Source organism: Amblyomma americanum, chromosome 10 (assembly GCF_052857255.1).
Source record: "Amblyomma americanum isolate KBUSLIRL-KWMA chromosome 10, ASM5285725v1, whole genome shotgun sequence".
NCBI lineage: Eukaryota > Metazoa > Arthropoda > Arachnida > Ixodida > Ixodidae > Amblyomma > Amblyomma americanum.
The window spans coordinates 17,220,410-17,236,499 of record NC_135506.1 but is presented as its reverse complement, the minus strand read 5'-3'; the positions used below and the strand labels follow the sequence as shown (position 1 = coordinate 17,236,499).

The 16,090-nt window shown below is 43.8% G+C and overlaps 1 protein-coding gene across 1 annotated transcript; it reads right to left on the bottom strand.

Moving 5' to 3' along the window:
- Positions 1-4,311: 4,311 nt before the first annotated feature.
- Positions 4,312-14,311, bottom strand: LOC144108053 (putative serine carboxypeptidase CPVL). Its single transcript, XM_077641334.1, has 4 exons — positions 14,171-14,311; positions 10,865-11,042; positions 7,660-7,990; positions 4,312-5,123 (listed from the first exon to the last, which is right to left on the bottom strand). Exons 1-4 carry the CDS (start codon positions 14,233-14,235, stop codon positions 4,312-4,314), a joined length of 1,386 nt encoding a protein of 461 aa, XP_077497460.1. The 5' UTR covers positions 14,236-14,311.
- Between the last annotated feature and the right edge of the window lie 1,779 nt (positions 14,312-16,090).

Here is a 16,090-nt window from a genome sequence, read left to right as displayed (position 1 = left end):
TGCAGTCGCTTTTTAACGGGGCTACGTTTTTGCTTGAAGTCGTGCAGTGAAACAGAACATTGGGCAGTGAATGTGTTTTTTTTTGCATTCTGTATTTTAGAAGAGAGATAGCAACGGCATCTGCTGGTGTAATGCGTTCGAGGCTGTCGACGTCATGCCTGACACGAAAGAATAAACTGAGCAGACAAGGTAAAGGAAAAGAGCGGCTCGTTATGACGTTCATAAAAGGAGCCAACAGGCATCGAAACCAAGAAGCAGAGGGGAATTTTTTTTAATTTGTGGTGTTTATCTATGGGCCATTAATAGAGTAATTACTATTTTACCGCTTAATGATAAATCATTAGGAAGCATAAAAAAAACAACCACATGTCGCCGGAGGGATCTAAACCCTCGACCTCCGAATTTCGAATTCGGTGTTGTACTAACTGAGCTACGGTGACACCTGTCCGATCTCCTGCCTTCGCAGATATTTATGTTACGTGTAATCTAACTTTAATAGTGTTTGTGTATTTGGAGGTCTTGGGTTCGGATCCCACCCGCCGCATGTGGTTGCTATTCTTCCGCTTTTTAGGGAATTATCATTAAGCGATGAAAATATGTACTAATAGTTTTTCATTGAGCAACACCACCAACTAAAAAAAAACACTCCCCTGTGCCCTTTGGTTTCGGTGACTGTTGGCTTCCTTCCAGAACGAAGAATTCCAGTATCAAACAAACATACCGCTCTTTCGGACAAGCACATCGCATATCTAAGCAGCATCGTGCACATCATGTTTTATTTAGTATTTTCGAATTCCTAGTTTCTGCATTCCCTTGTACACGTGTCCTGTGTTCGCCCTCCTTGCAGTAACTGCCTGCGTTGCCTTTGGTATATTGTAGTTTACCTTTTCTTTGGTTTTGAGTTTTTCAGCAAGATGATTTTATCAGTAAGATGATTCAGATGATATCAGTGAGATGAATCAGTAAGATGATTTTATTTATTTATTTATTTATTTATTTATTTATTTATTTATTTATTTATTTATATATATATACTGCAGACCCTTGGGTCCAAGCAGAGGGGCATTAGTATATATACAGATAATAATGAACAAAACAGGAACAAACAAGCACACCTTTATACAGTTTCTAGTCACACTGCAGTCAGCAAACTATGGTTCCAGTCCGATACTCTCCGAGGAAAAAAGGAAAATTTAAACGTATCAGTTCGAGCATAATAGGGTGTGAGAGAGTCAGGATGATGCTGTCTTGTGAGGCGCGTTAATGCAGACGTTATATAAGATGATTTATTCATTTGAAGTTCGTTGTTAAGAAGGAATGAATGGAATTCAAGTCTTAACTGCTTTCGACGTGATTCCAGAGTGGGTACACAATTGTCTGCCATAATTTTAAAGAGAGAGTGAAGCAGTGCGAATTTATTAAATATAAGCCTAACTGCCTTTCTTTGTATTCATTCAAGGTGACTGATATTTGACTTAGTGTGAGGATCCCATGAAATGCATGCATACTCAAGCTTTGGTCGAACAAGTGAAAAGTAACAGAGTAATTTCAAATTAGTAGGGGCGTTTTTTAGTTTGTGCCTTAAAAAGCACAGTTTGCGGAAAGCAGAACAAATATTATTAATATGTGTGTTCCACGACAAAGTTGGTGTCAAGGTAACACCCAAATATTTGTAGTTGATAGCTTCACGTAGGGGAGAAGAACCTAATGCATTACAAAAAATAAGTGTTTTTTTTACGAATGACACGAAGGCATACTGAATTTTCAGCGTTGAGAAGCATCCCCCATTCATTGCACCAATTCAATATCCTGTTTAAGTCTGTTTCAAGGACAGTCTGGTCATGTGGACAGGTTATGTCCACATCATCTTCCTTTGCATAGGAAGCAAAAACGCATCCACAGTTCTCCAGTTGTTGCACTGCATTCCACTGTCCTGATAGCAGCAGCACCATCCTTTCCGCAACACCAACTCGATCATCTATTGCACATGACCAAAGCTTCAACGTAGACACTAAATTGCGATTACGCGCTGTGGTCGTAAAACAGAGTATTCTTATCAGCCTCGGCTATAACCATCGAGCCGCATTTACCACGCATCACTGAAGAGCAGATTTGATTACTTTGACGCCTGCGATATCTTTGAAAAGATATACACCGAAGGTGGAAGATACACAATTATAGTTTTGCGCTTCCAAAGAATGGTCTGCATGAAATATGTCAAGAATAAACGGCTCAGTTTTGTTTCCTAGGAACTGTGTTGCCGATACTGCACAAAGGAGAAACGTATACTATAAAAACCAATGGCTTCCGACTAATATATGCATCTTCATTGATAAGGTAGATTGCAACTCATCATGATACAGCTGCTTCCTTCTTTCCCTCATTTTCTGTAAAGACCCCAATAAAAAAAATTCCGTAAGTTTCTGAAAGGATTACAAACTTTCGTACAAAATATAACAATGAATGATAATTGCTGTACAGAAATGCTAGGATTCCCGAGGGATTCTGGACTGATTTTGTGTTCAGAAGAAATATGCTATTACTTGGGCAAAGATCTTTGGCGGAGGACGTGTTGCTGGGTTCTCTGTTTTGTGAAATATCATTTACTGCGAAAATGTCAGCTTTCAGTGGCAAGGCTGCAAAGGCATGGCACCGGCCGATGTTCGTGCTCTATAACTTGACAAGACTGATTCGTAACAGGGGCTCTGAATCCCGGAAATTCCGGTAGGTGCAGCACATTTCGACACTATAGAACATAACAGCGATAAAGCATTAAAATAGGCCAAGTAAGCAGGCACGTGTCAGCACTCCTGAGTCCCATAGTTTCTTTTATATGAACCTGAATAGCATTGTCGAGATTCAAAAATAAATAGGTGATGAGCGATTAATTTCTCAGTTCGTTTGGCCGTGGCTGTCTCGGATCATCCGCCCATTGCAACCTTACCGTCGTCATGATGAAGTAAATCTGCAGCAACCTGATCAGGGCTCTCGTCAAGCTTACGAACTCTTCACGTTCAGACGACACCTTCAAAACAGGAAACCATTTACTCGAAATTAAATCACACGAGAGGAGGGCGCCCCCACCATCCATTCCCCGAGAACATAGAACTTTTATTTTGAAACGAACAGTGCGGCTCGTACTCTAGTGAGAGAACATGCAAAATCTAACGCTTTCCGCTCTGTGTCACTATGCTGTGTTCTCAATTTCAAGTCTGGGTCAAGTACAGACTCCCCGCGTTCTTCCCATTCCTGGTGCGCCCAATCCGAAGCCTGCCAGAAACCCATGACCAGAAAGGGCACGCTCTTGAGGAGGCCCCTTGCTTGTCCAGAATGTATTTTACGGTCCAGAGCCACCTAGGTAGCAATTTCATTGCGCAATTGGTAAACGCGATGGACCTCAGTTGAGGCACATGACAGCGAAGTGGACGTAATTCCCGCTGGGTCTCCTACAAGGGGCTCAGCCTGACCCTCTCTGTGGCTGGCATAACAGTTCTTTGGCCTTTAAAGTGAATGGATCCTCTTGTTTAGGGCTTCATTAGTGGAGTGTTCTGTCTATCCACCACGTATACACTAACGAGGTTGAGAGGTCTGATTTAGAAAACCTAGGCGCTCTGCTGCAGCGTAAGTGGTTGACTACAAACTTTCTTAACTGCGCTTTACAACAAGCGCTCTGCAAACAAAGCAGTGTCGTCCGACTTCAAATATACTGCGCTTCTGAAGATGCATGATGTTTCTACTCGGGTTCTTTGATCATAAAGGTTGTGAAACTCCGTTTCGGAATTTACAGCTATTCACTGTGGCCACTGCTTGGAGGTCCCCAAATAGAGGCCGAATCCAGGGGCGGCAAATAAAACTGTTGCCATTCGTGGTGTTTAATTTCAGAAGCACTGAATTTCATTGCTTGTTTTAGCTTTTAATTTGCCTGCATTATTGTAATATCGGTACATTTTTCTTCCTATACCTGTTTCACTGGTTCTGTTGCCAGGGGCTAGTGGGTTCCGTAATGTTGTAGCTTGCGACTTTTACACAATTTATTTTACACCCACAGTCGCCACGACAGTCCCTTTATCTCAGATTTTTCGACCAATCTGACCACCAGATTTCTATACGTGGGCCCTATATGATGAATTTCGTTGCAGATATGATCAAGGATCTCTGGTATTTTAAAATACAGGCAAGGGACAACTATCCATCAGCCATAGCTCTGTTGTGCTAGTCGTTCTCGTCGTAGTACTTAAACGATTTCAAATTTTCTTTTTGCACGCTATCCCATCTAAATTAACACAGCACAAAACAAGGTTTTCCTTTATTCTATGTTTTATTACGATTAACGAAATAAATGTTGTTAATGAAACGGTACACCAGGTCGTAGACGGCGTCGCACTCGTCCAATCCAACGTGATGGCCCGCTTTGAGCACAAATGCATTCACTAGCTTTTTAGATTCTTTCACGTAACCCGCCAACTGATGCGGAGCCTTGAAAGTTTGCCACGGCACTCTTGGTGCAGCATTAAATTCAGCCGCACCTTCCCAATCTATCTTTCTCAGATATTCGTCAAATAACACAGCCGGGAAAACATTGTCCATCTGTCCATTTACAATCAGTACCTTAAAGCGGTTCAAAACTCTTTTGAATGTGTCGCTAATGTCGGTGAAATAATCATTTGGAGCCAGCGCTAACTGAATCGGCAGTCGGTATTCCTCCAGGCTAACGGTCACCGGTATGTGAAGGGCCTGTTTGAACTTCGTCGTATTCGCATATTTCTCATACTGTGAGATTTGGCTTGGTTTATGAGCATGGAGTATGCTTCCTTGATCACTGTACCCAGTCATATTAGAGAATACACTCGGCTTGCCACCAATTTTGAAGTTGAAAAATGTTCCAGCTAGAAGCAAAGCGGCTTTGGTGGTATTCGATTTAGCCGTTACGCTGATCAATGTGCACATTTCTTCCAACTTCTGGCGGCCTTTCGAGTCCAAAAGCCCGAGCTGATACAGAAATTCGGGAGACTTGAAGATACTTTCTTGCACAGGGGACAAAAACCCCGCGGACAAAATAAGGCCTCTGGGAGCTTTCCCCGCCTTTTTGTTCCAACGGTCTGCTAGAGCGACGGCAGCTCTGGCTGAAAGAAAAAATAAACATAATACCAATTAGATATATTGAATTCAACAAGCGTGCGAATGCGGCATATTGTTGTTAATTCAAGTGAATAGAAAATTAGTCGACGATTACGATACTAGGTAAAGCGAAATTAGAGCGCCATCTCTGCAACTATTTGTACCCTACGCGATCGGAGACAGAATGCGCAGTGCCGAACGGCGGCGGCGCCGCCATTTAGCCTGTCCTCTAACGGCACTCCTCTCAGCAAAGTTCCTCCGAACACGGAGCAGCGCTCTGCTTCCTTCCTCACGCTCGACCGTACCCTCCTCCTCCGCTTTCCTCATTATGCTTCCGCCGTACCCTCCCCCTCCGCTTTCCTCATTATGCTTCCACCGTACCCTCCCCCTCCGCTTTCCTCATTATGCTTCCGCCGTACACTCCTCCTCCGCTTTCCTCATCGCGCTCTCTTCACTATCGCCGTGCTTTCATCCTCCGCTGTGGTCCTCGTTCGCTCTGCAGGTTACGCGGAGGTCGACGCCGCTCAACCTATAGTAAAGGGCGCTTAAAAGCTGCGCTATCAAAGCTTTCCAAGAAGGCAAGAAAAGTTCAACGTTACTGGCTTGCATTTAATGGAGGGCGAAGGCTTCACCTACCGATACAGAAAATTTTTCCGTGCAAAAAAGAGGTTTTTGGCTACCACTTAATATACTAAGATTGTGAAAATTGACCAAACCTAACATTTTCATGTAGACAACTGGCAACTTACACATACCAAGGTGTGATCATTACTACATGGAGCTCCAACATGTTCTCATTAACCACAGCATCTCGCTCATAATGTTTGGCATCACTAGAAGGAAATTGTGCGTACAAAAAGGGGACGTGTGTGTCGACTTTCAGTCAGCGCCAAACAATTCTTCGGCTCTCATTTTCTCACAAAAATGGGAAAATAGGAAGCAATATATTGGATAAAAAATTGTTTGCGGTCTCTGGACCTTCAAGTTCTCTTGACGTCCTTGATTTGGTTTTTCACACAACTCAGTCTAGCTGCACAGAGTGAACCAAACTGGAATAGGTGCTCATGGGCGATATGCCATTTTCTCAAATTTTAGCAGCGCTGGCAAAATTTTGATGTTTTCATGTTAATCAGGGTACACTATCTTGCATAATGCGGAAGTATCTTTTTTTAACTATTCCTTGATAATTTGAGCATTAAAGGGTTAAGACCCCTTGTAATGATGTCCACTATCCTCCTCGGTATGTTTTCTAAGACCAGCAGCATTATTAGCTCCTCGCCTCGCGCGCCTGCCTTCGAAAAAAAATATTTCTTGCACTGTGATTCGTTTCTGCTGAATTCTTCTGCTGCAGAATGCACTTGAGGACTGTTCACCTCTTGAATTCCAGTGCATCGCTCTGTCATCGAAGTTGACAGTTAAGCCATTGCCTGAAGGAACTCGATACGCGCATTTTTGTTATTGCCGCCCCGACTTTATTTACACCGCTCTCCATGTATGCAACTGCTCCCAGCGTCACACTTCCTTTTCAATCATTTGGTAGTAATGTCAATCGTGACGAAAGAAACACGGTGTACACAAGCAAACTACCAATCACAGGCACGGCCGGTCTGGACTCGGCACTACAGCTGTCCACCCTATAGCCGCCACATCCAGACCGTCCGTCCCACAGGGCCTATGCTTCGTGAATTCGTCCCATAACCACCGCGAAGTTTTTTTTCCCCCTAAAGGCGGGATTAGTGCCGACAAAGCGCTGCAGGCGTGTAAAGATCGTCATTTAACACCGTTATTTGTCCACTTCGGGTCCGGTTCATTAATTCGGAATAGGTGGGGGGGATGTTTATGCATCTTTCCTGCGTGACTTTCGTTACATCATCCCCCACGGCTCACGTCACTGGAAGCAGTGACCAATGACAGATTACCAAAGAAATGAAAACGAAATGAAAGGCCACAACTTGCGGTCCCTGAACAACGTCAGCACGAGCAGCACATGACCTGGAGTGCAGTCCGCCTTGTCCTTATTTTCCTTATGGCTGAGGTCTAGAAGGGAAACATGGCCTCTGGGGCAGAAGTCGGCTGAAGTGGCAGTCGCGGACTCGTCTTGAGATTTCTTATAGTTGCGCTGAGTACTTGCTCACCAGGAATCTCTAGTATTCGGCGTTAAAAATTCTCCCTATGCTTTCTATCCTTGTTTGCGATATCACAGTGGTCGAAACTTTAATTAGTGGCCTCACTGACATCAAAACAATGGCGACAGCCAGAGGGTCGGCTACACGTGTGTGTTTCTTGAAGCGTTGCTAGATACCGAGCAGTTCGACATTGCATTTCAATTTGAATAGGACTAAACGATCACAGTTAACAAGGACAAACATAAAATGTTCTTAACGACCTGTTTGTGTGTATCTTACGTCCGTTATCGCTCACTGCGATCACTAAGCGCGCTGAGGTTACTTTCTGCCACAGCCTTCTGTCAGCACTCGTGAGTTAATAATTACAGTTCAGAATAGCACAATTGAAAGGTCACACACTTCAGCATTTCCTTACCTCCGTAGCTTTCTCCCGCAAAGTACAGATCTTTCGTTTCGAACTCGTCGAACAGCTTGTAGAATTGCGTCAGGAAGCTTAGGAGGTCGTCGGTGACATTGGTTAGTGAACTTGAGAGTACAGACGGGTCTTGGATTATGCTGAAGCCACCCCCTGCGGGATAGTCTACGTAGAGCACGCTTGCTTCATTCTGAAACGCACAGCTTCGGTTGTACAGCCTTCCTTTAGCGTCAAGGCCAACTGGGCCGTTCTCAAGAAACTGGCCGAAGAGGCCAGATCTTCCGGGACCTCCTTGGAGCCATAGAATCAGCGGTGCTTTATCAAATGCTTTCTGTAAAAAATATCGGTTAACTCTTAATAGGTCGTTTTCTAAAAGGTGGAAATAACTCTTCAAACAACGCCTCTGCGGCAGTACAGCGATAGGTCAAAAATTAGATTTCAGGTACATTTCTGTTAAAGAAACAACGGACCATACACGAAAGTTAATGCTGCAATTACGTTATGCGACCAAGTGGACTCCAGTGAGTAGTGTGGTTGTCTTTAATCTCGCGCCCAAAAATTATAATATACTTTTTGTTTCAGAATTAGTTAGCGTCTGGACCGTCCATCTGATCGGATCCTTGAGGCACGCCTGTGTTCCGAGATAGACTCCTCCGAATTTCAAGCTGAATGTGCGTACGCCTCCAAGACGGGAGCGATCGACATAAACACCTCGCGCTGTGACGCAGCTGTTGCATGCGACATTGCGCCTGCCCACGGCGTAGAAGAGATGAAACCCATAATTCTTTCACTTTCGGCTAACAAGAACGAAGACACGCTATACGCATCAGTTCCTTTACATCACGGAGGAGTTTTGCCCTGGTCGTCGTTGTCTTGTATGTGTAATTACGCTGATTAAGTCGGAATTTTGGCGGCGAATATCTCGAACACAACTGCATTGCGAAAAGTCTACCAAATGGGCATGTATAGGAATACGGCCGCCACACAGTTTCCACTATAAACATAACGCACACTGACTACCGTCATTAATAAGTTTGTAATCTTATTTGAGTCATTTTGTGTGCCGATGAAGAAAATTATTACGACATGCCGGCAGTGGGCGTGGAGGCTAGCCCTCCAGTAGAGAAGCCCGTGTCTTCCCACTTTTCATCTTTCCTTCAACCACAGAAGAAGAAGACAATTATTCACTCAAGTAGTGCCTTCCGGCATCTTAGCACAGGGATTTCAATATATATCCCCCGCCCTATTTTGCTTCATCACGCTGCCTATAGTTATGCGTTCGTTGGGCTTTTTTCCTTGTGCTGCTGCTGGCGGGATATTCGCACAATTGGTGTCTTTCATTCGCATTTGCCCACCCTACATACTCCTGCACAACTGCTTCACTTGACCCTCGCCAGACTTGTCACTCCTTGACATGTTCTAGCGGAATAGCGGAGCTGTGCGGTTAGGTTCAGAGATTGGGAAGGTCGCGTGTCTCAATAAACGCTGGTAAAAAAGCAAGTGAAACTAAGAAAACAGGCAGTGAAAGAGAGAGAGGGGAATTTAACAGTGCTCTTTCGAAGGTATCGTCGAAGCCAAAAGTAATCAGGCTGCATGGCTTGCTCTGATATAGCGAATCTCTTACGCTTCCCTTAGGATCAAAAGGTCTCGAAATGGAGGAACGAAGTTTTAACGCAACAACGTTAAGGAGCTCGTGTCGCAGAAAAGCCGGTTTCGTCGGCGTCGGCGTCGTTGGCCGTGAGCGAAAAATGGTGCATCTCGGTGGACACTTGAACCGCGCCGAAAGGGAAGGGATTTTCCTTCCCTTACGGCGCGGCGCGGTACGGGTGTCCATCGAGATATGTGAGGCAGGCGTACTTTCCTTAAATGGTCCAACGGGCCACGCGTCGCGCCGAAAGGGCGTTGGCGTTCCGTGGACTCGTTGGCAGCGCTGCAACACGCTATCGCGTCTCACTCTTAAAGACGAAGCTTAAGCGTCCTCCAAATGTTTTCTTGCCTCAAATAGATTTAAAATTTTGAGCGTTGCATTAATTCTATACTATTGGCTGAAAAGCAAACAATGTAGACTTATTACTTTGGGCAAAGATGATGTTGGCGCTTTATTCTATTTTGTGCGTGTATTGCGTCGCACGCTGACAGCGCCATCATTGAGGGCAGGAGGGGGGGGGGGGGGCGATACTGCTTAGAGCCTTGGAAGGAAGCAAAAAGGATGCAACTAGAAAATAAATGTCATTTCAGCAGTTATAGAAACATAATAAATCATAATCCCGAAACCTGGCCCTTGGACCTCTTGCGATAATGTTTCTGCGGTTCTTCTTGCCCAACATTAGGGATATAACTCGCAGCGGTAAATCTCAGGGTATGCCGGCCGTTCTGCTTTAAGAGGAGGTGATGAGCACTGGCGCACAGGCAAAATAATGAATAAGAAAATTAGATACCCGACAATTCTGGACAAAAGAATTTTTGAACGAAAAAGAGTTTATGAACGCATTTTTTTTTCATATATCGTGAGATATCTCTGTAACAGTCAATATATTAGTAGATCTCCCGTCGGCAGGCTCGCATTGTTTTGCTATCAATGTTTTCGCTATCGTCAAAAGCGCTCCGCATTGGTTTTCTAAGGCAGCCCTAACTACTTGATGCGGGCGACGGAAACACTACAAAAGAAAGATTTTGCTACGTGTTAGAAGAATGAACCTTAACCTTCAATTATTTCCATATCAGTACCTTGCAGTTTTCCAATATTAAAAGTCTACAAATTATAGTCCTTGAGGTTGTACGGTCAAGGAAAGCACCGTAATTGCCAAAGAGTAACCGGTCAAAGGGTTTTGCTTCTTTGTCTTTTAGTGGGGAACCTATGAGAGATCTTAAAATTTAAATATGTGTAAGTTAAGGAGAATCCTTGCCCTACCCTTTCGAGGCCTTTTGGCGTTTAGGAGTACCGTAAACGCTCAACTACCAGGCTGAGCATCAAGTCCTATTGCCTGGTCAGTTTTGGCATAGGCGGTACCTCATTAGAGGTACACAGCACAATAAGATACGTACAGTGAAAAAACACAATCTAACAGGCTCCTTTTTCCTGCATCTTGTTAAGAAAGGAGGTCAATTAGTCGGTGATAAAAAGCTAATAACCTGAATTTTTTTTTCATTATCCTGAAAACTTTCACCAAGATACATGCAGCTGACTGCTTTATTTCGTACTCACCTTTGGAGCCTTCAGCAGGAGGAAGAATAGGTGGCTTTTCTCCCGGACAGTGATGTATCCCGAATGGGCCTCAACGCCAGCGTGTCTCATGAAGAAGTTTACCCTGCTTGCTTTAAGGGCTTGCTCAATTTTATTTTGTTCGATATGCTTGCTTAAGAACAGGCCTTCTGATCCTTGACTGAAAGAAAAAAATCATTTGTTGCTTTTGTTTCGTTTTTTTTCAACCATGTGCCAGAATCGTCGCTTTCTTATTCGCAAAATACATTGTAGCCTGAAAGCAGGAACTGATGGGCCAGTTGGTTATGCATGGTTATTCGTGGTTACGCACGCTGTTTCACTTATATCAAACATAATACCCGTTCTTATTTAGCGGAAACCCGGGAACGAAAGCACTACCGGAATCATATCAACTGGATATTACGATCACTTTCGAGTTCGAGTGTTTATGTACGAAATGAGAAACAGCATTTTTCCACTTAGACTGCACCCATAGGTAGCATAAGAGGGCTCTCGCACAGCTCCCGCACTCGCCGTTAGTTGGCGTTTCACGTCACACTCGCGGTAATACAGGACGTACTACGTCCGCCGCTATGGACGTGGGTGGCACTGGTGAACACTCTCAGGGTTCGCTTACAGTACACATAAATACCCCTGAAAGCAGAATATTCGACAGCCGTCGCCGTAGCTCAGTTGGTAGAGCACCGGACGCGATATTCGGAGGTCGTGGGTTCGGATTCCACCGGAGGCATGGCTGTTTTTCTGCTGGTTTATAATTAATTTGACATACTTCTATTAACAGATTAATATAAGTAATATTTTCCCATCGTTCAACACCACAAATTTAAAAGAATATATTAAAAACATTCCCCTATGCACTTCCTTTTCGGTTACTGTTGGCTTCCTTCACACACACACACACACACACACACACACACACACACACACACACACACACACACACACACACACACACACACACACATACATATATATATATATATATATATATATATATATATATATATATATATATATATATATATATATATATATATATATATCGAAAGGTGGGGTCTTAATTGTATGGCTGCTGTCAATAAGATGAAAGCGTGATGTAGGCTGCATGTGCAAAATCTTGACCTCCGCAGTACTGATAACATGGCTTACTGGCGGGATCCGCTATTGCAACCTTTCTTCGTTTCAAGAACCGCATGCTCAAGTGAGTCTGCGTCTTGGTTTTACTGCGCCAGTACGGACAGGACGGAGACTTCAATGGTGTGAAGCCTCCATCGGCGTGTAAGAGCAAAGCAGTGAAGTCTCGAACCTCCAGAATCTTTTCCACCACCCATCCGCCTCTACCCACTAGAAAGCCATGAAAAAAGGCAGCCAAAAACCCACCTCCATCTTGCAGATCATTACGGCGTATGCGCGCGAGAGAAAAGGAATGAAGCCTCGTGTAATTTCTCAAAAGCAAGCTGATAAATTGCAAATAACTTGTCAAATTCGCTATGCCGTAGCTTGCGGCAATTTCTGCTGTCAGTTTCAAGTGCAAATCCTTCTTTACGACGTCGTACGGTTCGCGTGACGTCAGCAGTCAGGGGCTGTTAATGCTTCACCACACAAGGTGACACACTGTAATTGCCAAAATTAAAGTGCAAGATACGTCACGCTTTTTATTTTTTTCGGGAACATTTTCTTTTTTTTTTTGAGCAGAGAAATTAATATTTTATACTCTTTTCTAGGTGGGCATAGTGTGCGTGGTGTGAAAACCATTATTACTCTTCCGCATTACAACGCTGCCTACTCGTGTTGAATGTCTCACTCCACCAGAGGTGCCGTCGAATCCAGATGGGGGCCAAAGCCCATCATGGCGGCCATTCACAGAAGTGGCTGGTCGAGATTGGGGTGCATCAAATGGGACACGCTAATTAACCGTAGTAAATCTTTCTTCATCACTGCAACAAATAAAAAGCCGCCCCTGGTTTTTTTTTCCTTCCAGCGCTGACATTTCAATCCAAACGTGTACTGATTACGATATTTGGCACCTCAATTACTGGTAGACAAAACTGGTGTGAGCACATGGACTGCATATGTGGACCAGCTCAATGCAAACACCTCCCCTTGAAACGGAAGCTGAAACAGGAAACACCTGGTGCTAACCTTCAGGCGTGTAAGAGTAAGATATGGCCATCATTATAGTATTCAAGCACAATGGAGGCCGATATAACCAGTACCAGATTGATAACATTGAGAAGGGTTCAAGGGGAGCTTGAGATTTATATTTTCTGCTTGTCATAAAACGCAGTCAGTAGCAGCTTTATGAATCCAAGCTCCGCTTCCTTAACAAGCTCAGCCGTAGAAAAATAGCTCACCTCAAGTTTCTTTAACCGCTTCGTAAATATAAGCGTAATGTAGACTTCGCTTTTTACATACGTGCCTCAGGCAAGTCGTCTGCACTTATTTATTGCCCCTTTCCTATTACTTAAGTTACAACTAGAGCTGATGCATTGAAATACTCATTCCTCTCGAAAATCATTTTTGAGTGGAATGAATTTAATCGGCATGCTTTTTGCGACAACAGTTCTGCAGGGACTTTTGGAAATAAACTGATATTGCCCTTTTCCTTAACAACGTACCTTTCTTGTTCCGCATTATTTCCCCTTCCTGTGACAGCCCGATATGGGCGGACACTATTAAAAAATTTTTCTTCAAATATTTATCATTGGTAGTGCAAAAGCATAACCACAAATTTTTGCGAGAGGATTATGCGCGATTCAGCATCACTCAATCCTTTACTTCTCGTACCTCCGAGGCAAGCAGTTCCGAGGCTCTGATTAGAAAGCTGTTTGCGCCGGGGGTAGGCTGACAACCACGCAAGCAGGAAGTGAAAGTCTCTAACGCTTTCTCTGTTCCAGAAATAGCGAGAGCAATAGCATCAAATACTTCACAGTAGTTAAATTGCTGGCATTTACTGGACCACTTAAGGCAGCCTAATACGCTTGGCACTGAGGCATGCAATTGTGAGGAGATGCAGGTAGAGGTTCTGAAGAGATATGAATAAAATTTTACCTGTAACAATATACCTGTAACAATATAAAATGTCTGGTGTGGCACTGTAGCTATACCACTCTCAGGATAAATCGTGATTACAGGTATGAGAAGGAAGTTAGAAACTTGGGGCATCGGTGGCCTAGGACACGCTAGACCACACACGCGGCAAACACGTGCTTTAAAGTTCGTGGTATATGCTTGTATTCATGGTAACGGTAAAAACGATGTGTTCCATAAGTACGTTGCTTTACCAACCTTTGCGTGACTTCCAATGAAGGCAACACTTTCAATAGAAGCAGAATCAAGGGCAGAAACCACATCTTGGCCCCAACTGTCCCTTGAAAAACAGCTTTACTCGCTATACAGATACCGATGCCTATTTGCGTGAGAGGTTGCACTCTTTTATACTGCACCTGTATCGATTGTTCGTACCAAAGAGTTTACATTCCCAGAAGGCTTCGTACGCTGGAACCGATAGAGTGCCTTAGCCGCATTCTCGGAAAAAAAATCACAATGGGTCTCTCCATTACAGTCGCGGTTCATGACACGAATCCCTATGACAATGCAATGGGTGAAAACATGAGCCAAGCATTGAGAGACTGTGAAATCTGGAGAAGTGAGATGAGCAGCAATGGATAAATAAGTAAGCTTTGACGGGGCGAGTTTGCGCTGAGCCATAAAGCGCGGTGGAAATGACGGCACCCGCTCCTGTTAACGATAACAGCGAGTCAATCTGCTCATGTCTAAACAGCTCGACGCCATACTACGAAGAATTTTAGATTGTATTCGTAATGCTCGTTTCGTCGTCCTTCTGTTTGTTGTTTTTTTTTTGTTCTCATGGTATCCGGCTGCCTTTGCTATAGCCGCCGTTCGTTGCAGCACGTGCCGGTCGTTGCAGCAGCCGCCGCTCGCTGCAGCAGCCACCTGGAGTCACCTCGTAACACAGCTACGTTTTTGCTTGAAGTATCTTGTGTCGTGCAGTGAAACAGAACATTGGGCAGTGAATGTGTTTTTTTTTTTGCATTCTGTATTTTTGAAGAGAAATAGCAACGTCATCCGCTGGTGTAATGCATTCGAGGCTGTCGACGTCATGTCTGACACGAAACATTCAATTGAGCAGTCAAGGAAAAGGAAAAGAGCGGCCCGTTATGACGTTCATAAAAGGAGCCAACAGGCGTCGAAACCAAGGAGCAGGGGGGAATTTTTTTTTAATTTGTGGTGTTGATCCATGGGAGATTAATAGAATAATTTTTTTACCGCTTAATGATAATTTATTACAAAGCAGAAGAAAACGTATCTATGTCACCGATGGGATCCGAACCCACGACTTCCGAATTTCGCGTTCGGTTCTCTACCAAACGAGCTATGGCGACGCTATCAAATCTCCTCCTTTCTGGGGTAGTTATGTATGTGCAATTTAACTTTAAGAGTATTCATGGGTTCGGAGGTCGTAGGTTAAATCTCACCGGCCGCATGTGGTTGCTTTTCTTCCGTTTTCTAATGAGTTATCATTAAGCGATAAAAAATTGTGCTAAATTTTTTCATTGATCAACACCAATTTAAAAAAAACATTCCCCTGTGCCCCTTGGTTTTAGTGACTGCTGGCTTCCATCACGAAAAAAAAATTCTAGTATCAATCAAACATACCGCTCTTTAGGGCAAGCACATCGCATATCTAAGCAGCACCGTGCACATCATGTTTTATTTCCTCTTTTCGAATTCCTAGTTTCTGCATTTCCTTGTACGCGCGTCCTGTGTTCGCCCTCCTTGCAGTAATTGCCTGCGTCGCCTTTCGTATTTTGTAGTGTCTTTTCTTGGTTTTGAGTTTTTGCTGCGCAGCTCAGTAAGATGATTTCTTATATATCATGGTTCGTCGAATAAATATTTTCTTTTCAGAGAAAATACATGTGTTGTGTCACCTCGTGTCCAGTACAGTTGTGCAGCGTGCTTCTCGACAATGAATAGTATCCACCTCGCCTAGCTTCGACCCCAATTATCGTTCCTCACAAAATGTTTATTTCTTTCAATTCGATTCTCTCATCCGATGCAGATGCTATAAATGGATTAGAAATAAACAAGGATTCACAATAACACGAGAATCGAGCAACAGACGCTCAAGGGCACCTTAAGACCTTTTTTTTTTGTTATTCCTTCAGCTTTCGGCTCTTTGGTCCA